The sequence below is a fragment of the Ranitomeya imitator genome, chromosome 7 (assembly GCF_032444005.1).
Source record: "Ranitomeya imitator isolate aRanImi1 chromosome 7, aRanImi1.pri, whole genome shotgun sequence".
NCBI lineage: Eukaryota > Metazoa > Chordata > Amphibia > Anura > Dendrobatidae > Ranitomeya > Ranitomeya imitator.
In genome coordinates, this window is record NC_091288.1 from 23,418,698 (window position 1) to 23,446,117 (window position 27,420).

The window sequence follows — 27,420 nt, forward strand, 5'->3', positions numbered from 1 at the left end:
GGCCACCTGATTGGTTGCTAAGAGCAGCTTAGCAACTCAATGTGAGGCCAAAGCTAAACAATTTAATGACGTAAAGAAACCAATCAGATTCTTTCTTATATCCTGTAGCCTTCCTTTGCAGAATAAGAGCAGGAATCTGATTGGTTAAAGCATCTTCTTGAAAATTTAGCGAAATTGTGTATTATTTACCTGTACCGTTGTTTATACTGGTGGCATGAGTAACTTCAGGCCCCATACAGTCATAGTCTCCCTTCATTTCATCTGCAAAGTAAAAAAAAATGAAAAAAAAAATCGACCATTAAAAATAAATCTCTGTCACGTAACGGCGAAAGTGCTGCATTATTAAACACTGGGCTACAATAATGTGAACGATTAATAATATGGGGATGTAATGCGGAATTGGGGTCTGTGTTTTTGCATATTTGTGAGGAGCGGTCTGTATTCCGAAATGAGGTTTATGAAGTGTTTAGAGGAAGGTGTTGGGTTAATCCGACCCTCAGTCACACCGACGCTTCCGGCTTGTCACAACTTGTATTTCCAGCGCGCCGAGTCTGCCGCCGCCGACACCTTGTAATAATCCCGCAGCCGGGGCACTAATGTGCCAGGGAACTGCGATTGGGAAGAACAATCTTCATACGTGGGATCCGGGAACCTGCGTGGAGAACTCTCCAAGACACAAGTGCCACTTACTGCTGCATAAAGACACTCGTTCGCCTATTGTGGCCTTTTTATTTCGCTTCTGTCTATTGAGAGCGTGGAAATATCCACATTTAACGAGCCACCGGCTCTTCATCCTTTATATTTAGCCGCTGTTATTCCTCATGCCATTATAGGTGTAGCAGAGATGAATTTGTCATTGAGTGCAAGTCAGTATTATTGATGGCTTTACATAGGACTTCAGGCGAACCTAAAGCAGGACCTTAATCCAACTGTAATGATAAATTCAGCTCACCTCCATCTGCAGATATACTGGGCAAATCAGATGTAGCAGAGGTGAGATAGTCGCTAGGCCCTCATTAATGGAACACAACGTGTTATCTGCCGCTTTATATCGGACCGCATTATTACAACAAAGCTTGAGAAAGGTCTGCATCCAGGACCGAAACGTCGCCACATGGGCAATAAAGGGTACCTTATAACTGCTATATGGAGCGCTGTTTCAACTTGTTTTTACTCTACTTACAAGCTTTGGTATATGCCTGTGAGACTGCACCCAATTTTTACTGTGCTGTGCTTAAATTCTTTTTTTTCTGATTATCATCTATCTATCTATCATCTATCTATTATCTATCTATCTATCTTCTATCATCTATCTATCTTCTATCTATCATCTATCTATCATCTAGTTATCATCTATTATCTATCATCTATCTATTATCTATCTACTATCTATGTATTATATATCCATCATCTATCTATCTATCTATCTATCTATCTATCTATCTATCTATCTATCTATCTATCTATCTATCTATTATTTATAGATCCTTCAGACAGAACCTGAAAACTCATCTCTTCAGGAAAGCCTACAGCCTGCACTGACCCTGCTGCCTCCTCACCACTACCGGAGCTCCTGCAACCCTCAACCTACTGTCTCCTTCCCCACCATCCTGTAGGATATAAGCCCCCAAGGGCAGGGTCCTCGCCCCTCTGTATCAGTCTGTCATTGTTAGTTTGCTTACTGTAAGTGATATCTGTAATTTGTATGTAACCCCTTCTCATGTACAGCACCATGGAATCAATGGTGCTATATAAATAAATAATAATATTAATTATCTATCATCTATCTATCTATTATCTATCTTTCCCATATATAGATAGATGGATATAGATATTGGACAAGGTTCCCTCATGAAAGCCACCAGTGAAAAGTATGTCGGGAATATGCTCTTGGTGTAAGGTCTGCATTTATCTCTTAACAATATGTTTCACTTCTGTACATATCTGCCTATCTGATGTATTCATTTTTCCTAGTATATTGTCCTTAACTTACACATCTATTACTTATTGTTATTGAAGCATACAGCGCTACCAGTATTTACTTTCTAACTATTTCAAGCACTGTGCACTTTATATATACCTTCATTTAGCTCTATGGCAGCATTTGCACATATCTATACATGTAAGACTGTGGAGACCTGGGTGTCGTAACCAGTGCCTTCCCCCCTCCCATCAATCCCATAATCAAACACACACAGTCCTAGGTGGGTTGAACAGGTCGGTCACAGTTTATTAATTAAATAATCGGAGAAAGGGCAATTACATATCGTAACGAGCGGCTCGCGCCGAGCTCCTGTCCGTGATCGACAGGGGAATTGGCCCAACGAGCGGTTACGACCTTTGCCCTCCTCCGCTTTTTCCGCTGTGACTTAATAAAGGTTACCAGGGTTTAGTTCTATCAACATACGTAATAATTTTTTTTTTTTTTTTTTTTTTTTAAACTTACAACATAATTCACACATTTACATTCTCCTGCGGGTTAGTATCATAATTAGCCTTTAAAAGGGAGGGTGGGTGGGACAAAAGCTTCCAGGTGTCCTGCCGAGAGTGAAAGAGAAAGTTCTCGGCCGGACACCTGGATTTAACCCCTGTAGGAGTGGCCGTAGGACCCCTCCCCTCTAGTGCCCACTGGCCGGCTGGGGGTCTTCCAATTAATGCATCACTAAGGGGCAGTGATGCTAGGGGGGATCTGGCACAGACCACCTTTTCGTGCAGCTCTCTATGTGCTCCCCAGTCAGAGACGCGTACCTTATTCAGTACCGCGTCTGCCAGACTGTGGAGACCTGGGTGTCGTAACCAGTGCCTTCCCCCCTCCCATCAATCCCATAATCAAACACACACAGTCCTAGGTGGGTTGAACAGGTCGGTCACAGTTTATTAATTAAATAATCTGAGAAAGGGCAATTACATATCGTAACGAGCGGCTCGCGCCGAGCTCCTGTCCGTGATCGACAGGGGAATTGGCCCAACGAGCGGTTACGACCTTTGCCCTCCTCCGCTTTTTCCGCCACGGAGGATCCCGTGTATTAACTACGCGGGACTCCGACCCCACCCCTCGATGTTAGGGCCTGTTCAACCCCATCCTGTAAACCAGACAGAAAAATATCGAGGCCAATGTCCGTTAGGTGAACTCCGTCCGGTCTTAGTTGTGGCGTGTTATCCCCTTGTAACGGGAGGTGACGAATCACGATACCGCCTCTTCCTCTCACATATTTTCCAATCCGAGCATTGAATTTACCCCTTGTCCGTTCTATGGCTCTTTTATCTCTTGCTCTTCGCCAGACGGCCCGTGCGGTTATATCCGACCACACCAGGATCATGTTCCTGTAAAGACAGCTGAACCAATCCATATCCGTTGTCACCCATTTGTACAATTCGGCCACCTTTTGTATCCATATCCGTTGTCAACCATTTGTACAATTCGGCCACCTTTTGTTTGCCAAGGTCATTGCCACCCGTGTGTACCACCATTACCACAGGGCTTTCCGCCCTCCTTGCTATGCCAACCATCTCCTTGAACACCTGTTTCCACTGGAGGCCTCTGATACCCCTCCAGTTAACTTTTATGCCCGGGAGGTAAAGATTTGTTCCTCCTGGCCGCAGTTTGGCCCTCTCCTTGGCCCAGTAAACGTAGGAATCTCCTACAACCCAAACTTCAACCCCTGTAAGAGACAACACATGTTAATTAAGCAAGTCGGGTCTTATGTATCTGGCGAAGTATGCGGACTTCCAGCGACCCATTCTCTGCGCCTCGGCCTCTGACACTCCTGCCTTAGCTGCCGCTGTGGCCGCCCCTATGCGGAACGAATGTGTTCCGTACTCCTTTGGATTAGCGCCGGTTTTTCCCAAGCATAGCTTGAACATCGCCTGGAATTGGTACTTGGTCAGAGGGGACATGTCTTTATGAGTGAAGAAAAAATCTACCAGCGTGTCTTATCCCGGCGTATCTTCTAACCATTTTTAGCGGACAAGCTGGGCCATCTGTAGAGTTAACTAGGACCCATGTGCCCCTACCGGTGGGATCGCATTTGGACTTTCGAACCCTGATGCGCAGGGCGTCGCTGCATATATGCGCAGGGCGTCGCTGCATATAACTATGCCCTCATTAATTAGGCCTCCTTCCGACGCAGCAATCAGTTCCTGCAATAGTCTCAGTGAAATGGGGCGGCGACATTCCTGGCTTGGCTGAAGCCTTTTCCCACCTTTTATGGCTTGTCTTATGCAGAAGGACTTAGTTACGTCTACCCATCCCAATAGTTGAAAGAAAAATGCTAGCCCCGATAATTTCCGTTGTGCCGAGGTACCCGACGCCCAGCCTTCCCTCATCCGTAATAAAAATTCGCTTGTAACCGCGCTTCGTGCTCCGTCGCATTCGTCGACTGGCCTACCAATAAATAAAGAAGAAATTTACTTTTACTGGGGATAGAACCCATGTTTCCCACTCTTCAGTGAAAGAGCTTAACCACTCAGCCATCAGCTGAACTGGCTGAATTAGTGAGCGCCACTCCTCCCAAGCCTTACCATACACCTGCTAGGCCCGGATTAAGGGCATCAATGATTGGCCACTGTATCCCACAGGGACAGTGGACACAGGATACCCAGGGGTTGCGCGTTGGGCTGCTGGATTCTGAAAGCCTGCCAATTGGAAAACAACAATGGGTTAATGATATTATCATCTACTTCCGCCACCACGGTGGCTCTACACCAGATATTGTTTTCAAGGCATATCATCGCTAGCCGGCGCAAGAGAGCGAGTATGGGCAAGGATGAAGAAGACATGTGATTTAAACTCTTCGCTGTTTTCGTATTTTTAGTTTGGAAACGAATGTTCATGTTTCTCAACTGATCGGCCTATTTCTCCATCGCTGCTACTACCGCAAACAATTCCCGTAGGGCCGGGTCTTGCCCCCACTTTGTTGTCGTCCAATTCTCTGGCCAACCAGATTGGCACCATTGTTTTTTATAGATTGTTGCAAAACCCTCTGTTTTGTTCCACCCTAATGTCAGCCCTAATTCTTTGCTTGTGATCTCTCTAACCATGACGCACGTGTGACCGTTGTACGATTGTAGGAACGTCTGCCATACTAGCAGATCTGCTTTTAGCGAACGAGTGAGCCTAATTTTATGGCCGTGATGAGAAGCGCCTTTTGTTGCCAAAGATAGTCTGCGTGAGAATGCTCTGCCGGCCGGCATTACGCGGCAGGCGAACGTCAGTAAACCCGATAACGCCTGCATTTGCTGTAGGGTTACCTTCTTAACTTCGCGGAAGCCTTTCGACATTTGTTGGGTTTTTTGTATTCTATCCTCTGGTAAGCGGAACACCATCATGTTGGTATCTATTTCGATGCCCAAGAAGGGCAATACATTACATGGTCCCCCCGTTTTTTTTTTGTTTTTTTTGTGACAATGGCACGCCGAATTTGAGTGAGATAGATTTGAATTTTTCTTGTAAATCGGAGCAGAGATTAAAATCACTGGGGCCGACGAACAGGAAATCGTCGAGGTAGTGAATTAGGGATTTACTGCCCGTTTCGTACTGAACTACCCAATCTAGGAAGGTGCTGAACAGCTCGAAATAGTGACACGAGATGGAACATCCCATCGGGAGGCACATGTCGAAGTAATAGTGTTGGTCCACTTTGCAGCCCAGAAGGTGGAAACATTCGGGGTGCATGGGTAGCAAACGGAATGCCGATTCAATGTCGTATTTGGCGAGCAGGGCGCCTGGTCCGGCTGCCCGGACTAGTTCTACCGCTGTATCGAAAGACACATACGAGACAGAAGCTTTTTCTGGGGAAATAGCATCGTTAACCGAATCGCCCTTTGGGTGAAAATGATGGATTAAACGGTATTTACCGGGTTTCTTTTTTGGTATGATGCCTAACGGAGAAATTGTAATGTTTTTGAAGGGGAGCGACTTAAAGGGGCCTGCTATTCTACCCAATTCTACCTCCTTCCCAATTTTTGTCTAAGAATTTTGGGAATTCGCGAGCCGATTTTAGGTTATCGGATAGGGTTGGCGTTCTTGTTAGCCTAAAGGGAATAAAGAACCCGTCGGAGAAGCCTGATTGCAGTTGCTGAGCCGCTTCCTTATTGGGGTAAAGCTTTAGCCAGGGGCAATACTACGAAGGCCTGGAGCCAATTATTCATGGTTAATCCGATTTTTGATCTCCCCCTATCGAAAACCCTATCGTTAGCTTTATCCACCGTTTGTTGGTCCGCTGATAACAGCGACCATATGTCAATATAATCGTTGCTCCTGATTTTCTGTCTAGTTTCCTGATCTATAGTTAAAGCTATTTTTGATCCAGATCTTTGTTCACCACTTATCCGTTTGGATGTGATAGTTGTAGGCGTAACTCCTTTACCGCTGAAGTTAGCTCCATTTTCTTTATGTTAACCCTGTAACGTAAGATTTCCTCGTTACCCTTGGCACACTCACCGCTGTGTGACTCTGGACGAGTGTGCTCCGATCCTGGAGGAACCCCCGCAGATGTTGACGGGGTGCTGTCGCAGGACGGGGAAACTCTGGCTCCCGCTACAGCGAGGGATTGGCCGATGTGCTGTCCGATGCACTGAATATCGTGCGTTGGAGCCCGATTACTACCACGTAGTGGCGGATTAATGGCTCTGTCTTCAGCGACTGCATTGCAGTTGTCGTGGCTGGAAGCCGCGGGGGATTGTTCTTCCCTGGCTGATTCGCTACCCTTGGAACACTCACCGCTGCGTGATTCTGGACGAGTGTACACCGATCCTGGAGGAACCCCCGCAGATGTTGACAGGGTGATGTCGCAGGACGGGGAAACTCTGGCTCCCGCTGCGTGGTGGTTGTTGTGGCTGGAAGCCGCGGGGGATTGTTCTCCCCGGACACCTGGATTTAACCCCTGTAGGAGTGGCCGTAGGACCCCTCCCCTCTAGTGCCCACTGGCCGGCTGGGGGTCTTCCAATTAGTGCATCACTAAAGGGGGGGGGGGAGTGATGCTAGGGGGGAACTGGCACAGACCACCTTTACGTGCAGCTCTCTATGTGCTCCCCAGTCAGAGACGCGCACCTTATTCAGTACCGCGTCTGCCAGGAGTATACCCGGACACCTGGATTTAACCCCTGTAGGAGTGGCCGTAGGACCCCTCCCCTCTAGTGCCCACTGGCCGGCTGGGGGTCTTCCAATTAATGCATCACTAAGGGGGAGTGATGCTAGGGGGGATCTGGCACAGACCACCTTTTCGTGCAGCTCTCTATGTGCTCCCCAGTCAGAGACGCGTACCTTATTCAGTACCGCGTCTGCCACACCATGGGTTATGTATATACAGTTGTGCCCAAACGTTTACACACCCCGGCAGAATTTTTGCTTTCTTGGCCTTTTTTCAGAAAATATGAATGATAACACCAAAACTTTTTCTCCACTCATAGTTAGTGGTTGGGTGAAGCCACTTATTGTCAAACTACTGTGTTTTCTCTTTTTAAATCATAATGACAACCCAAAACATCAAAATGAACCTGATCGAAAGTTCACATACCCCGTTCCTTAATACCGTGTATTGCCCCCTCTAACATCAATGACAGCTTGAAGTCTTTTGTGGTAGTTGTGGATGAGGTTCTTTATTATCTCAGATGGTAAAGCTGCCCACTCTTCTTGGCAAAAAGCCTCCAGTTCCTGTAAATTCCTGGGCTGTTTAGCATGAACTGCGCGCTTGAGATATCCCCAGAGTGGCTCAATGATATTGAGGTCAGGAGACTGAGATGGCCACTCCAGAACCTTCACTTTGCTCTGCTGTAGCCAATGACAGGTTGACTTGGCCTTGTGTTTTGGATCGTTGTCATGTTGGCACGTCTAAGTACGTCTCATGCGCAGCTTCCGGGCTGATGATTGCAAAGTCACCTCCAGTATTTGCTAATAACGTGCTGCATTCATCTTTCCTTCAACTTAGACCAAGGTTCCTGTGCCTTTGTAGCTCACACATCCCCAAAACTTCAGCGATCCACCTCCGAGCTTTACAGTAAGAATGGTGTTCCTTTCATCATAGGCCTTGTTGACATCTCTCCAAATGTAACGTTTATAGTTGTGGCCAAAAAGTTCAATTTTGGTCTCATCACTCCAAATTACCTTGTTCCAGAAGTTTTGAGGCTTGTCTCTGTGCTGTTTTGCTTATTGTAGGTGAGATACTTTGTGGCATTTGTGCAGTAATGGCTTTCTTCTGGCAGCTCAACCATTTTTCTTCAAGTGCCTCCTTATTGTGCATCTTGATGCAGCCACACCGCTAGTTTTCAGAGAGTCCTGTATTTCAGTTGATGTAATTTGTGGGTTTTTCTTTGCCTTCCGAACAATTTTCCAGGCAGTTGTGGGCAACATTTTTGTTGGTCTACCTGACCATGATTTTGTTTTTGCAGAACCCCTGATTTTCCATTTGTTAATCACAGTTTGAACGCTGCTGACTGACATAAATTCCTTGGATATCTTTTTGTATCCCTATCATGTTTTATACAGTTAAACCACCTTTTCCCATAGATCCATTGACAATTCTTTTGCTTTCCCCATGACTCAGAATCCAGATACATCAGTGGCTGGATGAAAGATGCAAGAGTCTGTCTGGATCCCAGAAACTCACTCAGCTTTGATGCACACACTGATTACAAGCAAACAGGTCACAGGTGAGGATGTTACCTTTAGTAGCCATTCAAACCCATTTGTGTCAACTTCTGTGCATGTTATCAGGCCAAAATCACCAGGGGATGTGAACTTTTGATCAGGGTCATTTGGATGTTTTGGGTTGTCATTATGATTTAAAAAGAGAAAACACAGTAGTTTGATAATAAATGGCTTCACCCAACCACTAACCATGAGTGGAGAAAAAGCCAAGAAAGCAAAAATTCTGCCGGTGTATGTAAACTTTTGAGCACAACTGTATATATTGTACTGAGAACCAACTGTTAGAAATTATACCTCTCACCATCTGATATACTTACTGCTTTTAATTTATCTGTTGATGAAACTTCCCCTTTCCCTTTTTCAACATGTTTTCATATTTATCTAATAAAGATTATTGTTCATATTTCAATTAGCATTTGGCTAGTATCTCTACGTAGGATGGTAAATATTGTGCAAGGTTGTCAAGTGCGACAGTGATGAGCTTGTCCCTTGTTAAGATATCAGCATGTGTTATCTGTGACTTTACATGGGACTGCATTATCTGTGTTATCACAAGGCGCAAACCATGCAGTTCTGTGACATCTCAGATGTTGCAGAGTTTGGTTTCTACATGAGTTAAAAGTTCAATTACAAATTCAGCTCTGCTACATCTATATACAGTTAGGTCCATATATATTTGGACAAAGACAACATTTTTCTAATTTCGGTTACAGACATTACCACAATGAATTTTAAACAAAACAATTCAGATGCAGTTGAAGTTCAGACTTTCAGCTTTCATTTGAGGGTATCCACATTAAAATTGGATGAAGGGTTTAGGAGTTTCAGCTCCTTAACATGTGCCACCCTGTTTTTAAAGGGACCAAAAGTAATTGGACAATTGACTCCAAGGCTATTTCATGGACAGATGTGGGCAATCCCTTCATTATGTCATTCTCAATTAAGCAGATAAAAGGCCTGGAGTTGATTTGAGGTGTGGTGCTGCATTTGGAAGGTTTTGCTGTGAAGTAAACATGCGATCAAAGGAGCTCTCCATGCAGGTGAAACAAGCCATCCTTACGCTGCGAAAACAGAAAAAAAACCATCCGAGAAATTGCTGCAATATTACGAGTGGCAAAATCTACAGTTTGGTTCATCCTGAGAAAGAAAGAAAGCACTGGTGAACTCATCAATGCAAAAAGACCTGGGCGCCCACGGAAGACAACAGTGGTGGATGATCGCAGAATAATCTCCATGGTGAAGAGAAACCCCTTCACAACAGCCAACCAAGTGACCAACACTCTCCAGGAGGTCGGCGGATCAATATCCAAATCTACCATAAAGAGAAGAATGCATGAAAGTAAATACAGAGCGTTCACTGCACGGTGCAGCCACTCATAAGCATCAAGAATAAAAAGGCTAGACTGGACTTTGCTAAAAAACATCTAAAAAAGCCGCACAGTTCTGGAAGAACATTCTTTGGACAGATGAAACCAAGATCAACCTCTACCAGAATGATGGAAAGAGAAAAGTATGGCGAAGGCGTGGTACAGCTCATGATCCAAAGCATACCACATCATCTGTAAAACATGGCAGAAGCAGTGTGATGGCGCGGGCATGCATGGCTGCCAGTGGCACTGGGTCACTAGTGTTTATTGATGATGTGACACAGGACAGAAGAATGAATTCTGAGGTATTCAGAGCCGCCATACTGTGTGCTCAGATCCAGCCACATGCAGCCAAACTGATTGGTCGTCGTTTCATACTACAGATGGACAATGACCCAAAACATGAAGCCAAAGCAACCCAGGAGTTTATTAAAGCAAAGAAGTGGAATATTCTAGAATGGCCAAGTCAGTCACCTGATCTCAACCCAATTGAGCAGCATTTCACTTGTTAAAGACTAGAATTCAGAGAGAAAGGCCCACAAACAAACAGCAACTGAAAGCCACCGCAGTGAAGACCTGGCAGAGCATCAAAAAGGAGGAAACACGGCGTCTGGTGATGTCCATGAGTTCAAGACTTCAGGCAGTCATTGACAACAAAGGGTTTTCAACCAAGTACTAAAAATGAACATTTTATTTAAAATTATTTAATCTGTCCAATTACTTTTCATCCCTTTAAAAACAGGGTGGCACATGTTAAGGAGCTGAAACTCCTAAACCCTTCATCCATTTTTAATGTGGATACCCTCAAATGAAAGCTGAAAGTCTGAACTTCAACTGCATCTGAATTGTTTTGTTTACAATTCATTGTGGTAATATCTATTACCAAAATTAGAAAAATGTTGTCTCTGTCCAAATATATATGGACCTAACTGTATATACATATCTATATCTATATCTATATCTATATCTATCTATCTATCTATCTATCTATCTATCTATCTATCTATCTATCCATCTTCTATATATCTATCATCTATTACCTATCTATCTATCTTTCTATCTATCTATCATCTATCTATCTATCATCTATCTATTACCTATCTATCTATCTATCTATCTATCTATCATCTACCTATCTATCTATCCATCTTCTATATATGTATCATCTATTACCTATCTATCTTTCTATCTATCTATATATATATATGTATATATATATATATATATATATATATATATATATATATATATATATATATATATATATATATATATATATGGCTTGTAAAGATTTTCTTTGCAATATATATATATATATATATATATATATTTGTCATGATACCACCTGCCTACTAGAGTACCCTTAGGTTAGAAGGTTCGGATTGGGTCCCATTGTGAGAAACCAACGTGGTGATGGCGGCGGAACATTTCTCTACAGATAAATTGAAAACATCTCACCCACCTCCTTCTGCTGCTGTCATGTCACAGCACAATAACAGGCTCCAATTACAACATGGAAACCAAAAAAAATTATTTAAAAAAAAAAAGTCTGACCATTATGCATCATTAATAAAATGCGGGATTGTTGACGCTGATATTTGCGGGGTAACAATACTTTGGGACAATATGTCGCTTTTTTTTTCCTTTGATGATACAGACAGTACACAGTCCCCCGTTTCATTTCTTTTTTTCCATCCATACGACGGCATATCGGTTTTCCTACACTGTGATCCCCTTAGCAGAGGTGCAGCTATAGCGCTTTGCCCCACCCTCAAGGGGCGTATAAGAAAACCACTACTATTAAACCCCTGTTAAGGCTACTTTCACACTAGCGTCGTACGACGCACGTCGCAGTGCGTCGTTTTGGAGAAAAAAAACGCATCCTGCAAAATTGCTTGCAGGATACGTTTTTTTCTCCATAGACTAACATTAGCGACGCATTGCGACGCTTTGCCACACGTCGCAACCGTCGTGCGACGGTTGCGTCGTGTTGCGTCGGACCGTCGAAACCAAAAATAAAAACGTTGCATGTATCAGTTTTTGGTGCGTCGTGGCAGCCATTTCCAACCGCGCATGCGCGGCCGGAACTCCGCCCCCTCCTCCCCGCAGCTCAGAATGGGTCAGCGGATGCGTTGAAAAACTGCATCCGCTGCCCCCGTTGTGCGGCGGTTGCACAGTATGCATTGGTACGTCGCATTGCGACGTGCGTCGTACAACGCTAGTGTGAAAGTAGCCTTAATTGGGGGGCTTGGTAGAGATTTTATCATTGGGGCCCTTGAACTTCAAATTATGTCTCTAAAGTGGGCCGCTAAAGCCTAATTTATTTATTCATTTTACTCCCCAATAATTTATGCAGCGCTCTACAGACACCATCACTGTCCCCATCAGATGTTGCAGAGCTTTGGCACAGTACAACGCGCTCCCTGTGCATTTACAGCTTTGCACTGCCACAACATACAAACTGCAAAGCCAATCAGCTCTGCTACATCATATATATATATATATCTAATGGAAGACATGTCTCTCTAGTTCCAGGAAAGTCCTGTCTCCGCATATACCTGTCAGCGCACACCCAAGGCGGACAGCGCCAGATAAGACGTCTTCAGCTGTCTCCAGCCCTGCTCCTGAGATCTGTATTTCAGGGCACACGGCGGAGTTAGCGGCCCGCTTCTGATATTTATATCAATCTCTGCAAGTAATTAGATCAAGGTATTTCCGAGAAGGTTGTCGCTGAGAATAAATATAGCTATTGTGTATCCAGCGCCCCTACTCTTCTCATGTGATTCTCCCGGTAGCAGTCACAAGATTCCCATCTGAGGACGCACGGGCTCGGCCGCCAAGAAAACCAGTTGTAGAATTTTTATTTTTTTTTTCTCTCTTTTTTGCAGAATGCTGGTAATTTAATTTTTTCAGGATTTTTTTTTTTAATTTCCTTCCTTGTTTTACATGCGAATAAGTAAAGAGAAGTTCATGGGTTTGGAAAGTTTCCAAACTTATGAACCGTCTTCAAACCATATGTGAGCTTCGCCCAAGGCCTCGTTCACGCGTCCGTTTTTCACGTACGTGTTTTTAACGGAGATTTCCATGTTTAGATCAATTTCTTTAATTTAAATCATTGTGCCAAAAAAAAACGTAAACCACGTGGATCTACTGTTTTGGCTGTTTAACGCGTACGAGAAGATCGGAATTTTATTTTATTTTTTTTTGCATATGAGAAAAATGGATGCCACGCTGGTGGTCAAAATGGGCACAGGGAGCACAAAAATGGATGAAAATCCGATCCAGCAAAACTGATGGGAAAAAAAAAAACCCCGAACGTCTGAATGAAGTCTTAGCTTGTGACGTCATTCGTCGTGATTAAGAATTAGAGGGGTTCTCTCACCATAGACTCTAATATCAGGGGGCTGTAATCCACTTATGTCTCGCCCATAAAGCTACTGTATACAGAGAACATGTCCATACAAATACCACAATGTATTCCCTGCTCTTAAAGGAATCGTCCTATAAAGATATATCAACTATACCCAGGATTCCTACCAATCACAAGAACGGGGGTCCCAACGTCCCCAATGTGAATGGAGCATTAGTGAGCATGTGCGACCACTGCTTCATTCACTGTCCGTAGAAGGAATGGTCACACATGCTCACTACCAACGTCCCCACATTTATGATCTAAGGTTCAGTGACAGATCTTGTTTATGGGGCATCCCCTTTAAAGGGGTATTCTGTTAAGAACAAGCTATTGCCCCAGGATAGGCAATAAGTTCTTGGTCCCTGGGGGTTCTGCAGCTGGGACCGCCGCAATCCTAATACCGGAGTTCTACTGTGCCCCTTATGCATTAAAGGGGTCAAGCATTAGCACCACAGCTCAATTATTTGTCTAAATGGTGCCCTCTAGTGCTGCAACCCCTAAGATTGTCCCCAGGAGTCTGGATTTTAAACCATATATTTGGGCTTCATCTTTCTATCTCTTAAAGAAGACAGATCTCTTTCTGTGCAAAAAAATCAAGTTAAATACCTTGTAAAAATCCCTGGGCTCCACTGCTTCTGCTGCTCTTTTGTCTTTTGCTCTGTGTCGCTCCATTGCAGAGATATTCATATTTGTTGCTTTTGGAGCGCGATATGTGAAATTTCTTCTTGCAGTGTAACTGGGAGGTTTTTTTAGAATTTTCTCTAGGAGCAGGGACTTTTACCACTCCATCCGAAGCACTGCCAATCACAGTTTGGGAGTGTCTCAGACTGCTAGACTACTAGATTATCCACTGAACTGTGATTGGCAGCATCTGAGAGGGAGGTGTAACGGTGCACAACCCCAGAGAAGACCCTGAAGAAACGCCCAGTTGTGCTACAAGCAGAGATTTCACATACTGCACTCCAAAAGCAAAAAATGGGAATATCTCTGCAGTGGAGCAACGCCCAAAGCCCAAAATGAAAAAAAGCAGCGTAATCAGGGGAGCTCAGGGATGTCTGCAAAGTATTTAACTCAATATTTTGGAGCAAGTGACAGGTCCTCTTTAAACTCTAAGTAGAGAAGACAGTCATATGTGCAAAATCAAGAACCGAGGCTGGTGGTACGCCATGACTCATAAGGTGAATCTTAGCCTAGTCTATTAAAATGAGGATAAAAATGGTCTAAATAAAAATAAACTTTCTATAGGACTTAAATTGATACATCCCATCTCCAAAAGGATCTGCTTCATGGCCCGTCCCCATGCAGTGTGAATTCTGCCGGACACTCATAGGATTAGTCTTCACTGCATTACTTCATTTCACAGGTGATGAGCTTGTGGCATGCGGGAATTACAGAGAATTCACGTGGGCTCCAGCCGTTCACCCCCTAATGTGTGCAGGCTGGAAATCACAGAGGTAAAAGCACAGGCTACGTTTGCCGATAAATATACAAGTCTAATTTACAACTCTATAGGGGAAGTTCTTATGACCTTTGCCACACATATAAAAGTACAATTTTTGTGTACAAATATTTTGTGATTTTTGTCTTTTTTTTACGCCAACTCCGATACGTTTCTAGGTCTTCGAAGGCGCGGCGGTCCATCAGCTTCACTATAATTTACACCAGAATGTGTCATAAATTGTAGCAGAAATCTATTCCGGCTCACAGTTGGCTTTAATTTCCGACTCTGCGACATTGATGCAAAAGATGAGCCCAATGTCTTAAAACAATTGTGCCTCTTAATTAATTTGGCGGACTTTACCCACACATATGGTATACGTGCATGGGCCTTAACACTTTCTTTACCAGACTGTTCAATTTGCAGTGGATGTGGTTGCCAGTGTTGGTCGTGGAAGCTAAGGGGACTACATGGGCATATTTAAAGCTAACTAATTTTTGCATATGTAGGTTGTAGTTTGGCTGTATGGGTACTTGCCATCCTCAAATAAAAATTACACTTTTTTTTGTAGAGATGCCATGTGCCAGTCATGAGACATCTAGTATAGAAGCCATCTTCAAATCAATCTGAAAGTTCACTGAGGGCGGGTCATTTAATTTGAAACAAGTCCTGGACTTTAATACTGATGGCTTATCCTTAGGATACGTCCTCAATATCTGATCGGTGGGGGTGAAACATTGGAACCACCGTTGATATGCTGTTTCTGGTGTCATCTAGAACTGATCAGTTGCGGAGCTAAATAGCACTGTATAGTGGTTGTGGCTGGGTACTGGACATCTGCCACCTATTCAAATCAATAGGGGGAGGATGTGCAATACCTGGCTGTGACCACTACATCGACAGAGCAGTTGATCTCCACAACTGAGCAGTTCTGGCCACTACCGACCGCAGCCACTACATCAACATCTGTGCTGTGCATCTCCGCAACTGAGCAGTTCTGGACCCTACCGACCACGGCCACTACAAAGACAGCTGTGCTGGGCATCTCCGCAACTGAGCAGTTCTGGCCACTACCGACCGCAGACACTACAAAGACAGCTGAGCTGTGCATCTCCGCAACTGAGCAGTTCTGGCCACTACCGACCGCAGCCACTACAAAGACAGCTGGGCTGTGCATCTCCGCAACTGAGAAGTTCTGGCCATTACCGATTGAGGCCACTACATCGACAGCTGTGCTGAGCATCTCCACAACTGATCAGTTCCATCCGCTACCGACCGCAGCCACTACATCAACAGCTGTGCAGTGCATCTCCATAACTGAACAGTTTTGGACGCTACCGACTGATGCCACTACGTCGACAGAGCTGTGCATCTCCACAACTAAGCAGTTCCATCCGCTACCGACTGCAACCACTACATCAACAGAGCTGTGTAGTGCATCTCCGTAACTGAGCAGCTTCGCACACTACCGATTAACGCCACTACGTCGTCAGAGCTGTACATCTCCACAACTGACCAGTTCCATCCGCTACCGACTGCAACCACTACATCGACAGAGCTGTCCAGTGCATCTCCGTAACTGAGCAGTTTCGGACACTACCAACTGACGCCACTACGTCGACAGAGCTGTGCATATCCACAGCTAAGCAGTTCCATCCGCTACCGACTGCAACCGCTACATCGACAGAGCTGTGTAGTGCATCTCCGTAACTGAGCAGCTTCGCACACTACCGATTGACGCCACTACGTTGTCAGAGCTGTGCATCTCCACAATTGACCAGTTCCATCCGCTACCGACTGCAACCGCTACATTGACAGAGCTGTGCGGTGTATCTCCGTAACTGAGCAGTTTCGGACACTACCGATTGATGCCACTACGTCGACAGAGCTGTGCATCTCCACAACTGAGCAGTTCCATCTGTTACCGACTGCAACCGCTACATCGACAGAGCTGTGCAGTGCATCTCCATAACTGAGCAGTTTTGGCCATTACCAACTAACGCCACTACGTCAACAGAGCTGTGCTGTGCATCTCCACAACTGAGCAGTTCCGTTCGCTACCAACCACGGCCACTACGTCGACAGAGCTGTGCATCTGCGCAGCTGAGCAGTTCTGGACGCTACCGACCATGGCCTCTATGTCGACAGAGCTGTGCATCTCGACAACTGAGCATTTCCGGCTGTTACCGACACCAGGAACAGCTGATCGGCGAGGGTGCCAATCACACAATGATGACCTATCCAGAGTACTTCCAGCCTAACTTCTACACTAGATATCTAATGACTGTCACATCAGATCTCTAAAAAAAATATATAATTTTTTTAGTGGGCAAACGTCTATACAGCCCTACCACTACTTACGGTACATATATTTAAAGGGAAAAGTGATTGTGATCCACCCCTGATCTTATGTGCTATAGATTGATTCTATTGCAGATGTAAAAAAAAAGTTTTACCCAACTTCTTGTTCTCGACAGGTGTGCGAGGAACAAGCTGGGAAAAGTGAAATTGTTCTTTATGTCGACAGGTGTGCGAGGAACAAGCTGGGGAAAGTGAAATTGTTCTTTATGTCGACAGGAGTGCGAGGAACAAGCTGGGAAAAGTGAAATTGTTCTTTATGTCGACAGGTGTGCGAGGAACAAGCTTGGAAAAGTGAAATTGTTCTTTATGTCGACAGGTGTGCGAGGAACAAGCTGGGAAAAGTGAAATTGGTCTTTATGTCGACAGGTGTGCGAGGAACAAGCTGGGAAAAGTGAAATTGTTCTTTATGTCGACAGGAGTGCGAGGAACAAGCTGGGAAAAGTGAAATTGTTCTTTATGTCGACAGGTGTGCGAGGAACAAGCTGGGAAAAGTGAAATTGTTCTTTATGTCGATAGGTGTGTGAGGAACAAGCTGGGAAAAGTGAAATTGTTCTTTATGTCGACAGGTGTGCGAGGAACGAGCTGGGAAAAGTGAAATTGTTCTTTATGGTTTTTTTTTAAGGTCACTGTGTATTTATTTTGAAAACAAGAGTAAAAGTTAAGCATTTTCCTGTCGCCCTTGGGGATAAAGGTTTGTGAAAATAAAGCATACTTCCCCCCCCCCTCGGCAGAGGAATCCTTGTCTAAGCAGAATGCGGTCCCAATGCAGGTGATTTATTTAAGCGGATGATGATAATGATGTCATGCTGCATTTCAGCACACGGCGTCCACCCTATTGTGGGACCCTGGAATGTCAAGGACAATTGCTAGCACAGAACTTTGATTGTGCCTGAACCGGAAAAAGCACAGTAAGAAGTCTACAGGCCTCTTCAGTTCAAACCCTACATCCTGCAGACAAAAAGGAGAAAGTATGGCAGTGTAAGCAAAGGAGAAGGGCTTATCTCACAGAAAAACTATGCGCAGAGGTGCCACGCTAGACAGACAGGCACCAGGGATAAAACAGCCTACAATCGTTGTCTAGATTCGTTTTTTTTTTTTTTTCGTTTTTTTTTTTTTAAACAATAAATATGTAAAAAAGAAAGAAAGAAAAAAAACATTATCAGAAGAGGAAAAAAAAAATTGTGTTATCTGCCGGTCAGGATAAACACTGGCCTGATTTTAGCACAAGGGAGAAGGGGAGGAACAACAATCTTTTTTCATTTAGACATCAAGGCACCACATCCCAGCACTACGGAACAATAAAAAAAAAACCCTATAAATCATTACCAGTCATTAGGAGCAGACAGGTAAAAAGCAAAAGTATCTCCCCTGCCCTCCTAGAATAGTAAAATAAAATTATGGATGTAGATATTGCCTGAGCAGCTGACAACCAGGCAGGACAAGAAAACATCCCAGAAAAGTTAACCGTTAAAAGCCAAGGGTTGGCGAAACCCCAGAAAAAATAAATTGAAAAAAAAAAAATCTAAATTTTATTTCTTATGTTGGAAATGAGAATGATTGGTTTTGGAAGAATATCCATCAGATGAAGCAGAGCTGAGTTCGTTATTTAACTCTTTGTGGCTATTAATGAGGAAATAGGTGAAAGGGAGGGAGGAGGTGATTTTTTTCAATTTTGCAATGGAGCCTTGTTCCAAATGACAGACTTAGATCTGCTACATCACTGGTAATACAAGCCTGTATGCTCACGCTTTCTTCAATGTGTGCATGCAGATGTAGCAGTGCTGAGTATGTTATTGAACTCTACGGGGCTGCTTTGCAATGAGGACTGATGTAGTGCGATTAGCTTTATCGGTGGCAATGATCTACAGGATGGGGCATAGGTTGTAGTGTCAGACGACGTCTTGTACATGAGGGTGGAACAGCGGTATTACAACCGGAGGTGGCGGGCAAGTTATATTTTGCATTGCGGCCCGGATGATGACACCTCTGATGTAATCCAATAAGCCTTGCGCCAAATAACCGACTCAGCTCTGCTACATCGCTTTAAAAAAAACAGCACACTATACACACTCACACTTTTGGAAATGAGTGATTTGAAGGAGTTTGTCAGCAGATGTAGCAGAGCTGTGTTTGCTATTTAACTCTTTGGAGCTGCATTGTGGTGAGAAGAGATGTAGTAGGGTTAGCTACATAATTGGCGCACTTTTTCCCCTAAAATCGCAGATGGGTACTCATAAAGATTGGAAGATTGGGTCTGTACATAGATCCCCTTAAAGATCCATGTCGGAGTATACGCACATAAGCATGGCCTCACTTTTGCTATAGCATCCTACTGCTAAATTATTAAAGGGATACTTCTCCTATAACTAAATAAGCCTACAATGATTAACCCTTTAAAAAATATAAGGTATATCTAAGAGTCAATGACGCAATAAATAAGGACCACCAGGACTAATAATAACTATATATTGTTTTTAATATGAAGTATATACAAAGGAGGGTAAATCAGATTTATTTTGCAATAGTTCAAATAAGTTCATCCTAATCCTGGAGGAAAAAAAAAAAAAAAAGAAAAAGAAACTTTTTTTTTTCCCTTCTAGAAGTTTGAAGTCTTGCATTTGTTAAATCCCTATTAATTATTCCTTTAAGGGTAAAAAATCCCAGTAATTGGCCCTTACCCTTGATTTCTAGATATTAAAATTTAAACCATCAGTACATTCATTCTTATGGCTCTGCATATCTTGTTCATTAACAAGTATGAATAGCTAACGCCAGCTCATTTAAATAGTATGTCTTACAAGACTTCTCGCTACACTCAGTTTCTGTCACACTGCTCCTAAGAATCATTGGCTCTTATTATACATGTAAATGGCTATCATAAAAATAAAAATTTCATTTAAGATTGTTAATGACTCCTACAGCAGTCAGACTTCCTTTAATGATCATCTTCTGCCCCCTAATTAAACGTATTTATCTTTTCTCCATCTTTGCCTGGTCGTCGTTGTCGTCCTCCCCCCTTTGCCCCCACCATAGTAGAGAATCTGAAACCTTAAGGTCTTTCACGATAAATGTTTATGTGAGATTCGAGAAATAGTTTTGCCCCCACCTCGAGGAAAAAATATCAAATTTAATGTGCAGTTTACAATTTGTTCAATGACTTGAGGACGGCTCGGTTACAAACACTGCTGGTGAAATGTAGATGTGAGCTTACTTATGTTCAGACGTTGCTGTTGCCATCGCTAGACTGTCTTTGTCTTAGATGGTCGATTTCAGACAAACATCTAATAAGCATGGGGGTGCCCTGACTTTCCTTAAAGCCTGACAAAAGTGGGTTGAACCCACCAATATTGAAGAGATTTGTTGGCAATCTAATGTTTATGGGGGCCTCCTGACTCTCCTCCAATATATAAGGTCTCTTTGTGGAGGAAAAAGACCCAACCTGGAACCACCAATTTTGATGAGATCTGTTGACAATCTAATGTTTATAGGGGCCTCCTGAATCTCCCCCCAATAGATAAGGTCTCGTTATGTAAAAGGATCCAGCCTGGAACCACCAATATTGATGAGATCTGTTGACAATCTAATGTTTATGGGGGCCTCCCGACTCTCCCCCAATAGACAAGGTCTCGTGGGGTAAAAGGATCCAGCCTGGAACCACCAATTTTGATGAGATCTGATGACAATCTAATGTTTATGGGGGCCTCCTGAATCTCCCCCCAATAGATAAGGTCTTGGGGAGGCACAAGGATCCAGCCTGTAACCTGCCAATATTGATGATATCTGTTGATAATCTAATGTTTATGGGGGCCTCCTGACTCTCCTCCAATAGATAAGGTCTCTTGTGGAGGAAAAGGACCCAAACGGAACCACCAATTTTGATGAGATCTGTTGACAATCTAATGTTTATGGGGGCCTCCTGAATCTCCCCCCAATAGATAAGGTCTGGTGGGGTAAAAGGATCCAGCCTGGAACCACCAATATTGATGACATCTGTTGACAATCTAATGTTTATGGGGGCCTCCTGACTCTCCCCCAATAGACAAGGTCTCGTGGGGTAAAAGGATCCAGCCTGGAACCACCAATATTGATGAGATCTGTTGACAATCTAATGTTTATTGGGGCCTCCTGAATCTCCCCCAATAGATAAGGTCTGGGGGAGGCACAAGGAGCCAGCCTGTAACCGGCCAATACTGATGACATCTGTTGACAATCTAATGTTTGTGCGGGCTTCCTGAATCTCCTCCAATAGATAAGGCCTGGGGGGCACAAGGATCCAGCCTGGATCCCACCAATATTGATGAGATCCGTTGACAATCTAATGTTTATGGGGGCCTCCCGACTCTCCCCCAATAGACAAGGTCTCGTGGGGTAAAAGGATCCAGCCTGGAACCACCAATTTTGATGAGATCTGTTGACAATCTAATGTTTATGGGGGCCTCCTGAATCTCCCCCCAATAGATAAGGTCTTGGGGAGGCACAAGGATCCAGCCTGTAACCTGCCAATATTGATGATATCTGTTGATAATCTAATGTTTATGGGGGCCTCCTGACTCTCCTCCAATAGATAAGGTCTCTTGTGGAGGAAAAGGACCCAAACGGAACCACCAATTTTGATGAGATCTGTTGACAATCTAATGTTTATGGGGGCCTCCTGAATCTCCCCCCAATAGATAAGTTCTGGTGGGGTAAAAGGATCCAGCCTGGAACCACCAATATTGATGACATCTGTTGACAATCTAATGTTTATGGGGGCCTCCTGACTCTCCCCCAATAGACAAGGTCTCGTGGGGTAAAAGGATCCAGCCTGGAACCACCAATATTGATGAGATCTGTTGACAATCTAATGTTTATTGGGGCCTCCTGAATCTCCCCCAATAGATAAGGTCTGGGGGAGGCACAAGGAGCCAGCCTGTAACCCGCCAATACTGATGACATCTGTTGACAATCTAATGTTTGTGCGGGCTTCCTGAATCTCCTCCAATAGATAAGGCCTGGGGGGCACAAGGATCCAGCCTGGATCCCACCAATATTGATGAGATCCGTTGACAATCTAATGTTTATGGGGGCCTCCTGACTCTCCTCCAATAGATAAGGTCTCTTGTGGAGGAAAAGGACCCAACCTGGAACCACCAATTTTGATGAGATCTGTTGACAATCTAATGTTTATGGGGGCCTCCTGAATCTCCCCCCAATAGATAAGGTCTGGTGGGGTAAAAGGATCCAGCCTGGAACCACCAATATTGATGACATCTGTTGACAATCTAATGTTTATGGGGGCCTCCTGACTCTCCACCAATAGACAAGGTCTCGTGGGGTAAAAGGATCCAGCCTGGAACCACCAATATTGATGAGATCTGTTGACAATCTAATGTTTATTGCGGCCTCCTGAATCTCCCCCAATAGATAAGGTCTGGGCGAGGCACAAGGATCCAGCCTGTAACCCGCCAATACTGATGACATCTGTTGACAATCTAATGTTTATGGGGGCCTCCTGAATCTCCCCCAATAGATAAGACCTGAGGGGCACAAGGAGCCAGCCTGGAACCCACCAATATTGATGAGATCCGTTGACAATCTAATGTTTATGGGGGCCTCCTGACTCTCCCCCAACAGATAAGGTCTTGGGGGGCACAAGGATCCAGCCTGGAAACTGACAATATTGATGAGATCTGTTGACAATCTAATGTTTATGGGGGCTTCCTTACTCTCCCCCAACAGATAAGGTCTGGGGGGCAAAAAGATCCAGCCTTTTGGGTTTCCAATAGCCGATACTTTTTACCCAGAAGATTAGTCACCACCAGAAGAATCAGAGAGAACATAAAAGCCTTTGGCCAAGTGTTATTATGTATGGTGAAGTTGGGGAAAATAGCTGTTGGACAAATAATCGTTCAGCTGACAGCTATCTAAAGCATAGAGGAAAAGGGATACATGTGACAATACCACCGATACGGCCCCATTGATCATGAGGACATAAGTCCCCCGTCCGATTGGAGCAGATGTCAGGCATGTGCGCTGCCACACCATTCATTCATTCCTTACAGACTTTGTACAGCCTTCAACACCCCTACAAATGTTGAATGGGGCATACCCCACGTCTCTGATGGCATGCATTTAGAGCACTTGCACGCTCGGCTCAGTGTACATGTGTTTTTAATTGGAAGAATAAGGAAGCTTCCAGACACAACTGGCACCAGTTTATTGCATAAGTACAAAAGGATTGGGCATATGGAAATCCAACAGTATGATTGTTCCTACCCCCAACACTTTACATAAACATCAGATGGCCATCTTGGACAAAAGCACTATAGCTGAGCAGAAGTCATGAGTAGATCATCACATGCATCACGCTATGATGTCACAGGGTCTACTGATCAAAAGAAGCACTGAGGATGCCAGTTCACAGTAGAAAGTTTGCACTGTACTCTTCCGGTTACCACGGAGTACTGAAGTGTCCACTGGACTAAAGTCTTGTTATTTGTTTTGCTCAACTCTAAGGAATGCCCAATTTCACTTATAACCACATTTCTCCCCCAATGCTTCCACTAAGGTCATCCATTGTGACCGTAAACACATTGAAGTAATTTCCCCCCCGAAACGACACTCTCACAAATGGGGAAAATGACCTTATAAAACAATTCCAAAGTCCTACAATGCAAAGTAACCAATAAGATACAAACATGGCAGCCTATTGCAGAGCCCGGCAAATATCATGGTTAAAGTGTAGAGTTGGTTTCAAGTCAGTCCACTAGACCATCCAACAGGAAGTCTATCTCTACGCAAGTGAGTAAAGCTTACCTGTGCCATCTACAGATGCCTTCAGAAGATTATCATTGTGCCAACTGTGTTCCATTCCTCCATCTCTCAAGTCATCTTCTTCTTCTTCTCTAGCCAGTAGAGCTTGGTTGACATGCGGAGAAGATTCATGGTTGAGCATACTAACTGGACTGGTTTCCTGGTCCAAAGTGGCAAGAATACTGTCATCTTCAGCAATATGAAGCTTGTCGTCTTCATCTGTCTCCGAACCCGTTTCCACTACATTGTCGTAATTCAAAACTGCAAGATAAACGAGACAAAAAAACATTGTAAAACTCTACGAAAACCAAAATTGTCCCCCCAAAATTGTAGATATCTAAACCTTCCTTTGAACTAATTTAAGGTAACTCAACTACAAAACTTTCTAACTTCTTAATTTTTTTAAATTTTAGTATTTTATCAATTTTAGTCAAAAGATGCGAAGACCAAAACTAATTGATGAACATGCCCAATTGTGACCCAACCACCCGAATTTGCTTTTTCTTTTTTTTTGAAACGCACCCTATAAAAAAGGTCCATGAGCTTCTATTGAAAGGTGGCTGTTTCTGAATTAACCAGCCCTTGCAAGACTCCCAGCCTACATGATAGTACATAAATTGACCACTTTACCAGCAGACAAGAAAGATTAGAGTAATAAACACTGGGCATTAGCTCAGCTACAGCAACACACCATCCGTTACGCACACATGGGATTGCCAAAATACGTTAACCTAACTCTGTACAAACATGCACAAAAAACCAGTCAGAACCATGACATCATGGGAACGAGAAAGAGAAAGAGAAGAGAGGAGGGGGATGGGGGGTGTCGAGAAGAGAAGACTGAGGAAAGGGGGGAAAAAAAACAATTTTCAGCTTCATTTTGATTTCTGTGTGTCTAATAAAGCCGACCGCTCTTAAATTATCAACTGAGCTATCTCAAGTGGCTCTTGGCAGCTATCGGATTATAGAAAAGTCTGAAAGAAGAAGAAGAAAAAAGAAGGATTGTGTTTCAGGGATCATAACGCTTAAGAAGAATTTTTGTAACACGTCTAGTTACAAATTTTTGTCGTTCATATCTGTTTGCTTTGACGGGTTCAAAGCAAAAAGAGGAACAAAAAGAGATTTTTAATTTTTTTTTGTCATGTGAGTCTGGGGACAAAAAAGATTACACCGTGCATATCTGCTCATAATATGATCTTTGTATAATCCGCGGGTCCGCACTTGCCTTCTGAACAACTGCACAACAGGTGCAAATTAAAATGAAAACGGCTGCAGGAGCAGCAAACAGAATCCGCTGACCTGGTTTGAATACCAATTGACGGGGGAAACAAAACCTTTTCAAGAGGTGTGACCACAAGGGTTTAAACAAGTTCAGGCTGGGTAATGCCCTAAGATGTACAAAAAAAAAAACAAAAAAAAAACAAGAGATATTCTACCGTCCCCGCTCGAGCTGTGTGGTCCAGATATACCTTAGTACAATCAATATTGTGAATCTTTCTTCCCGTTGGTGACAAAGGTTTAACCAATTCTTAGCAACCCACAGACGGCCCTTTATAAATATTCTGAGCTCCGAGTCGGGGAGGGGGGCAAACAAAAGATCCTTAGGCCTGGGAATCTTTCAACCCACCTCTTAAAAAGTGATCTCTGGGCACAGGAGAAATAAAGGAAGGTCCAGGAGGAGTGAATAAAATTATCTAAGGCTGGACAAGCATTAAAAGGCCTTTATCCTGGGAGAAAATATATCCTTTGAGGTCTCTTTTTTTGCCCATCGTTGACTATCCAGAATGACACGTGAGCTTCTCCTACTGCAATTGGAACTCAAAGATATTTTTTTTCAAAATTTATAAAAAAAAACAAAACAAAGATAGATGATTTATTAACAAACCCCTGAGGAGCCAAAAAAAAAAATCTGAACAATTTCAACAAGTAGTGAAGTCATGTCTCAGGATACAAGGTCAGGAACACAGCATCCATCACCATCACAGGACAACAATGCTTTACGCCCGCTACTTTGTTTTCCCAAACAGTAGTAAATACTTTCAGACAGATAAATAACTTAAGACGAAAGAACGAACAAGAGTTACGTTACTCAATTAACGGTCATCCCTTGCACCTATTGATACATACGCACGTAAATTTCCGTATCGGTCTTTGTCGTTGACCAGTCTACTAAAAGGCATAATCTAAACTTATCAAAAGTAAAACAATTTCTATACATGTAAATTCAGACCCAAATAGAGTCAATAAAAGCAGAAAAAAATTGCCCCATCCAAAAATTGAATTGATTTGATGAAAATTAAATTTGTGTCCAATTTATAGGAAGTTTCTGGACCCAGGGAGTTCAAGCAATAGGCAATTTGCTTTGCACCAATCGCCAAAAAATGGCCACCGTAATTTTGCACAAAACGGAAAATTCCATCAGCCAGAGAAGGTTCAAATTACCTCAGGCACGGATGGCCAGGCTTTCCTATATAGCCTTGCAACTATCACATCACATGGTATAGCACAGCCAACCAATAGCGACTATCATAGCATGTATAAAACCAGAAGCAAGAAATGCAGCTGACACTTTAGGGTGAATCTGGAAACTGAAACGACGTCACAACTTAGCCATAACGTTAGGAAGGGAAAGCCTTAAAGCCCTGAATATACTTGAGTTGTTAATAAAGCTATTTTATTTAGTCACAAATTACTGTCTACTTTGACCTTTTTTCGGGTTTTTCTCTTCATTGGTCTCTGATTTTTTTTTATATATATTAGCTGTAATCAAAAATTTAGGGTCATTGTCAAAAAGTGGCAAATTCCAAAGTCTGTTAAAAGTTTCTGAAAAGCTTGTAAGACACCAGTACATAGTTATAATGTAAAATAAAGACCCCAATACACATTGGACTTAAGTTGGGTGAACCCGCCGATATCGAGTTCGGACGACTGTCTATTGTGTATGGGGGTGCCGTCCAACCGATGGTTGGTAGAGATGCCGATTAAGCATCTCCGATTTCGGATTGCCAATTGCATTGTTCTCCATGAGATAAGTGGCCAGCCGATGTGTCAGTCGGTGGCTTTTTCATAGAGAACACGGGAGAGCTCAGCCAAATGAGTGCTCCTCTGTATGGGATAAACGGCTGAGATGGCTGTCAGCAGAACGATCAACTGAGATGGCTGTCAGCCGAACGATCGACTGAGTTGGCTGTCAGCCGAACGATCGACTGAGTTGGCTGTCAGCCGAACGATCGACTGAGATGGCTGTCAGCCGAACGATCGACTGAGTTGGCTGTCAGCAGAACGATCGACTGAGTTGGCTGTCAGCCGAACGATCAACTGAGATGGCTGTCAGCTGAACGATCGACTGAGATGGCTGTCAGCCGAACGATCGACTGAGATGGCTGTCAGCTGAACGATCGAC

General features: G+C 43.6%; 1 protein-coding gene across 3 annotated transcripts in view; it reads right to left on the reverse strand.

Moving 5' to 3' along the window:
- Positions 1-27,420, reverse strand: part of ZEB2 (zinc finger E-box binding homeobox 2) — a 211,096-nt gene that overhangs the window by 21,318 nt on the left and 162,358 nt on the right. For all 3 annotated transcript variants that reach the window (XM_069732884.1, XM_069732886.1, XM_069732885.1), the window contains 2 exons: positions 24,021-24,278; positions 190-261 (listed from right to left, as the gene is read on the reverse strand). In XM_069732884.1, coding sequence (XP_069588985.1) covers positions 190-261; positions 24,021-24,278 — 330 coding nt within the window. The remainder of the gene's footprint in view (positions 1-189; positions 262-24,020; positions 24,279-27,420) is intronic.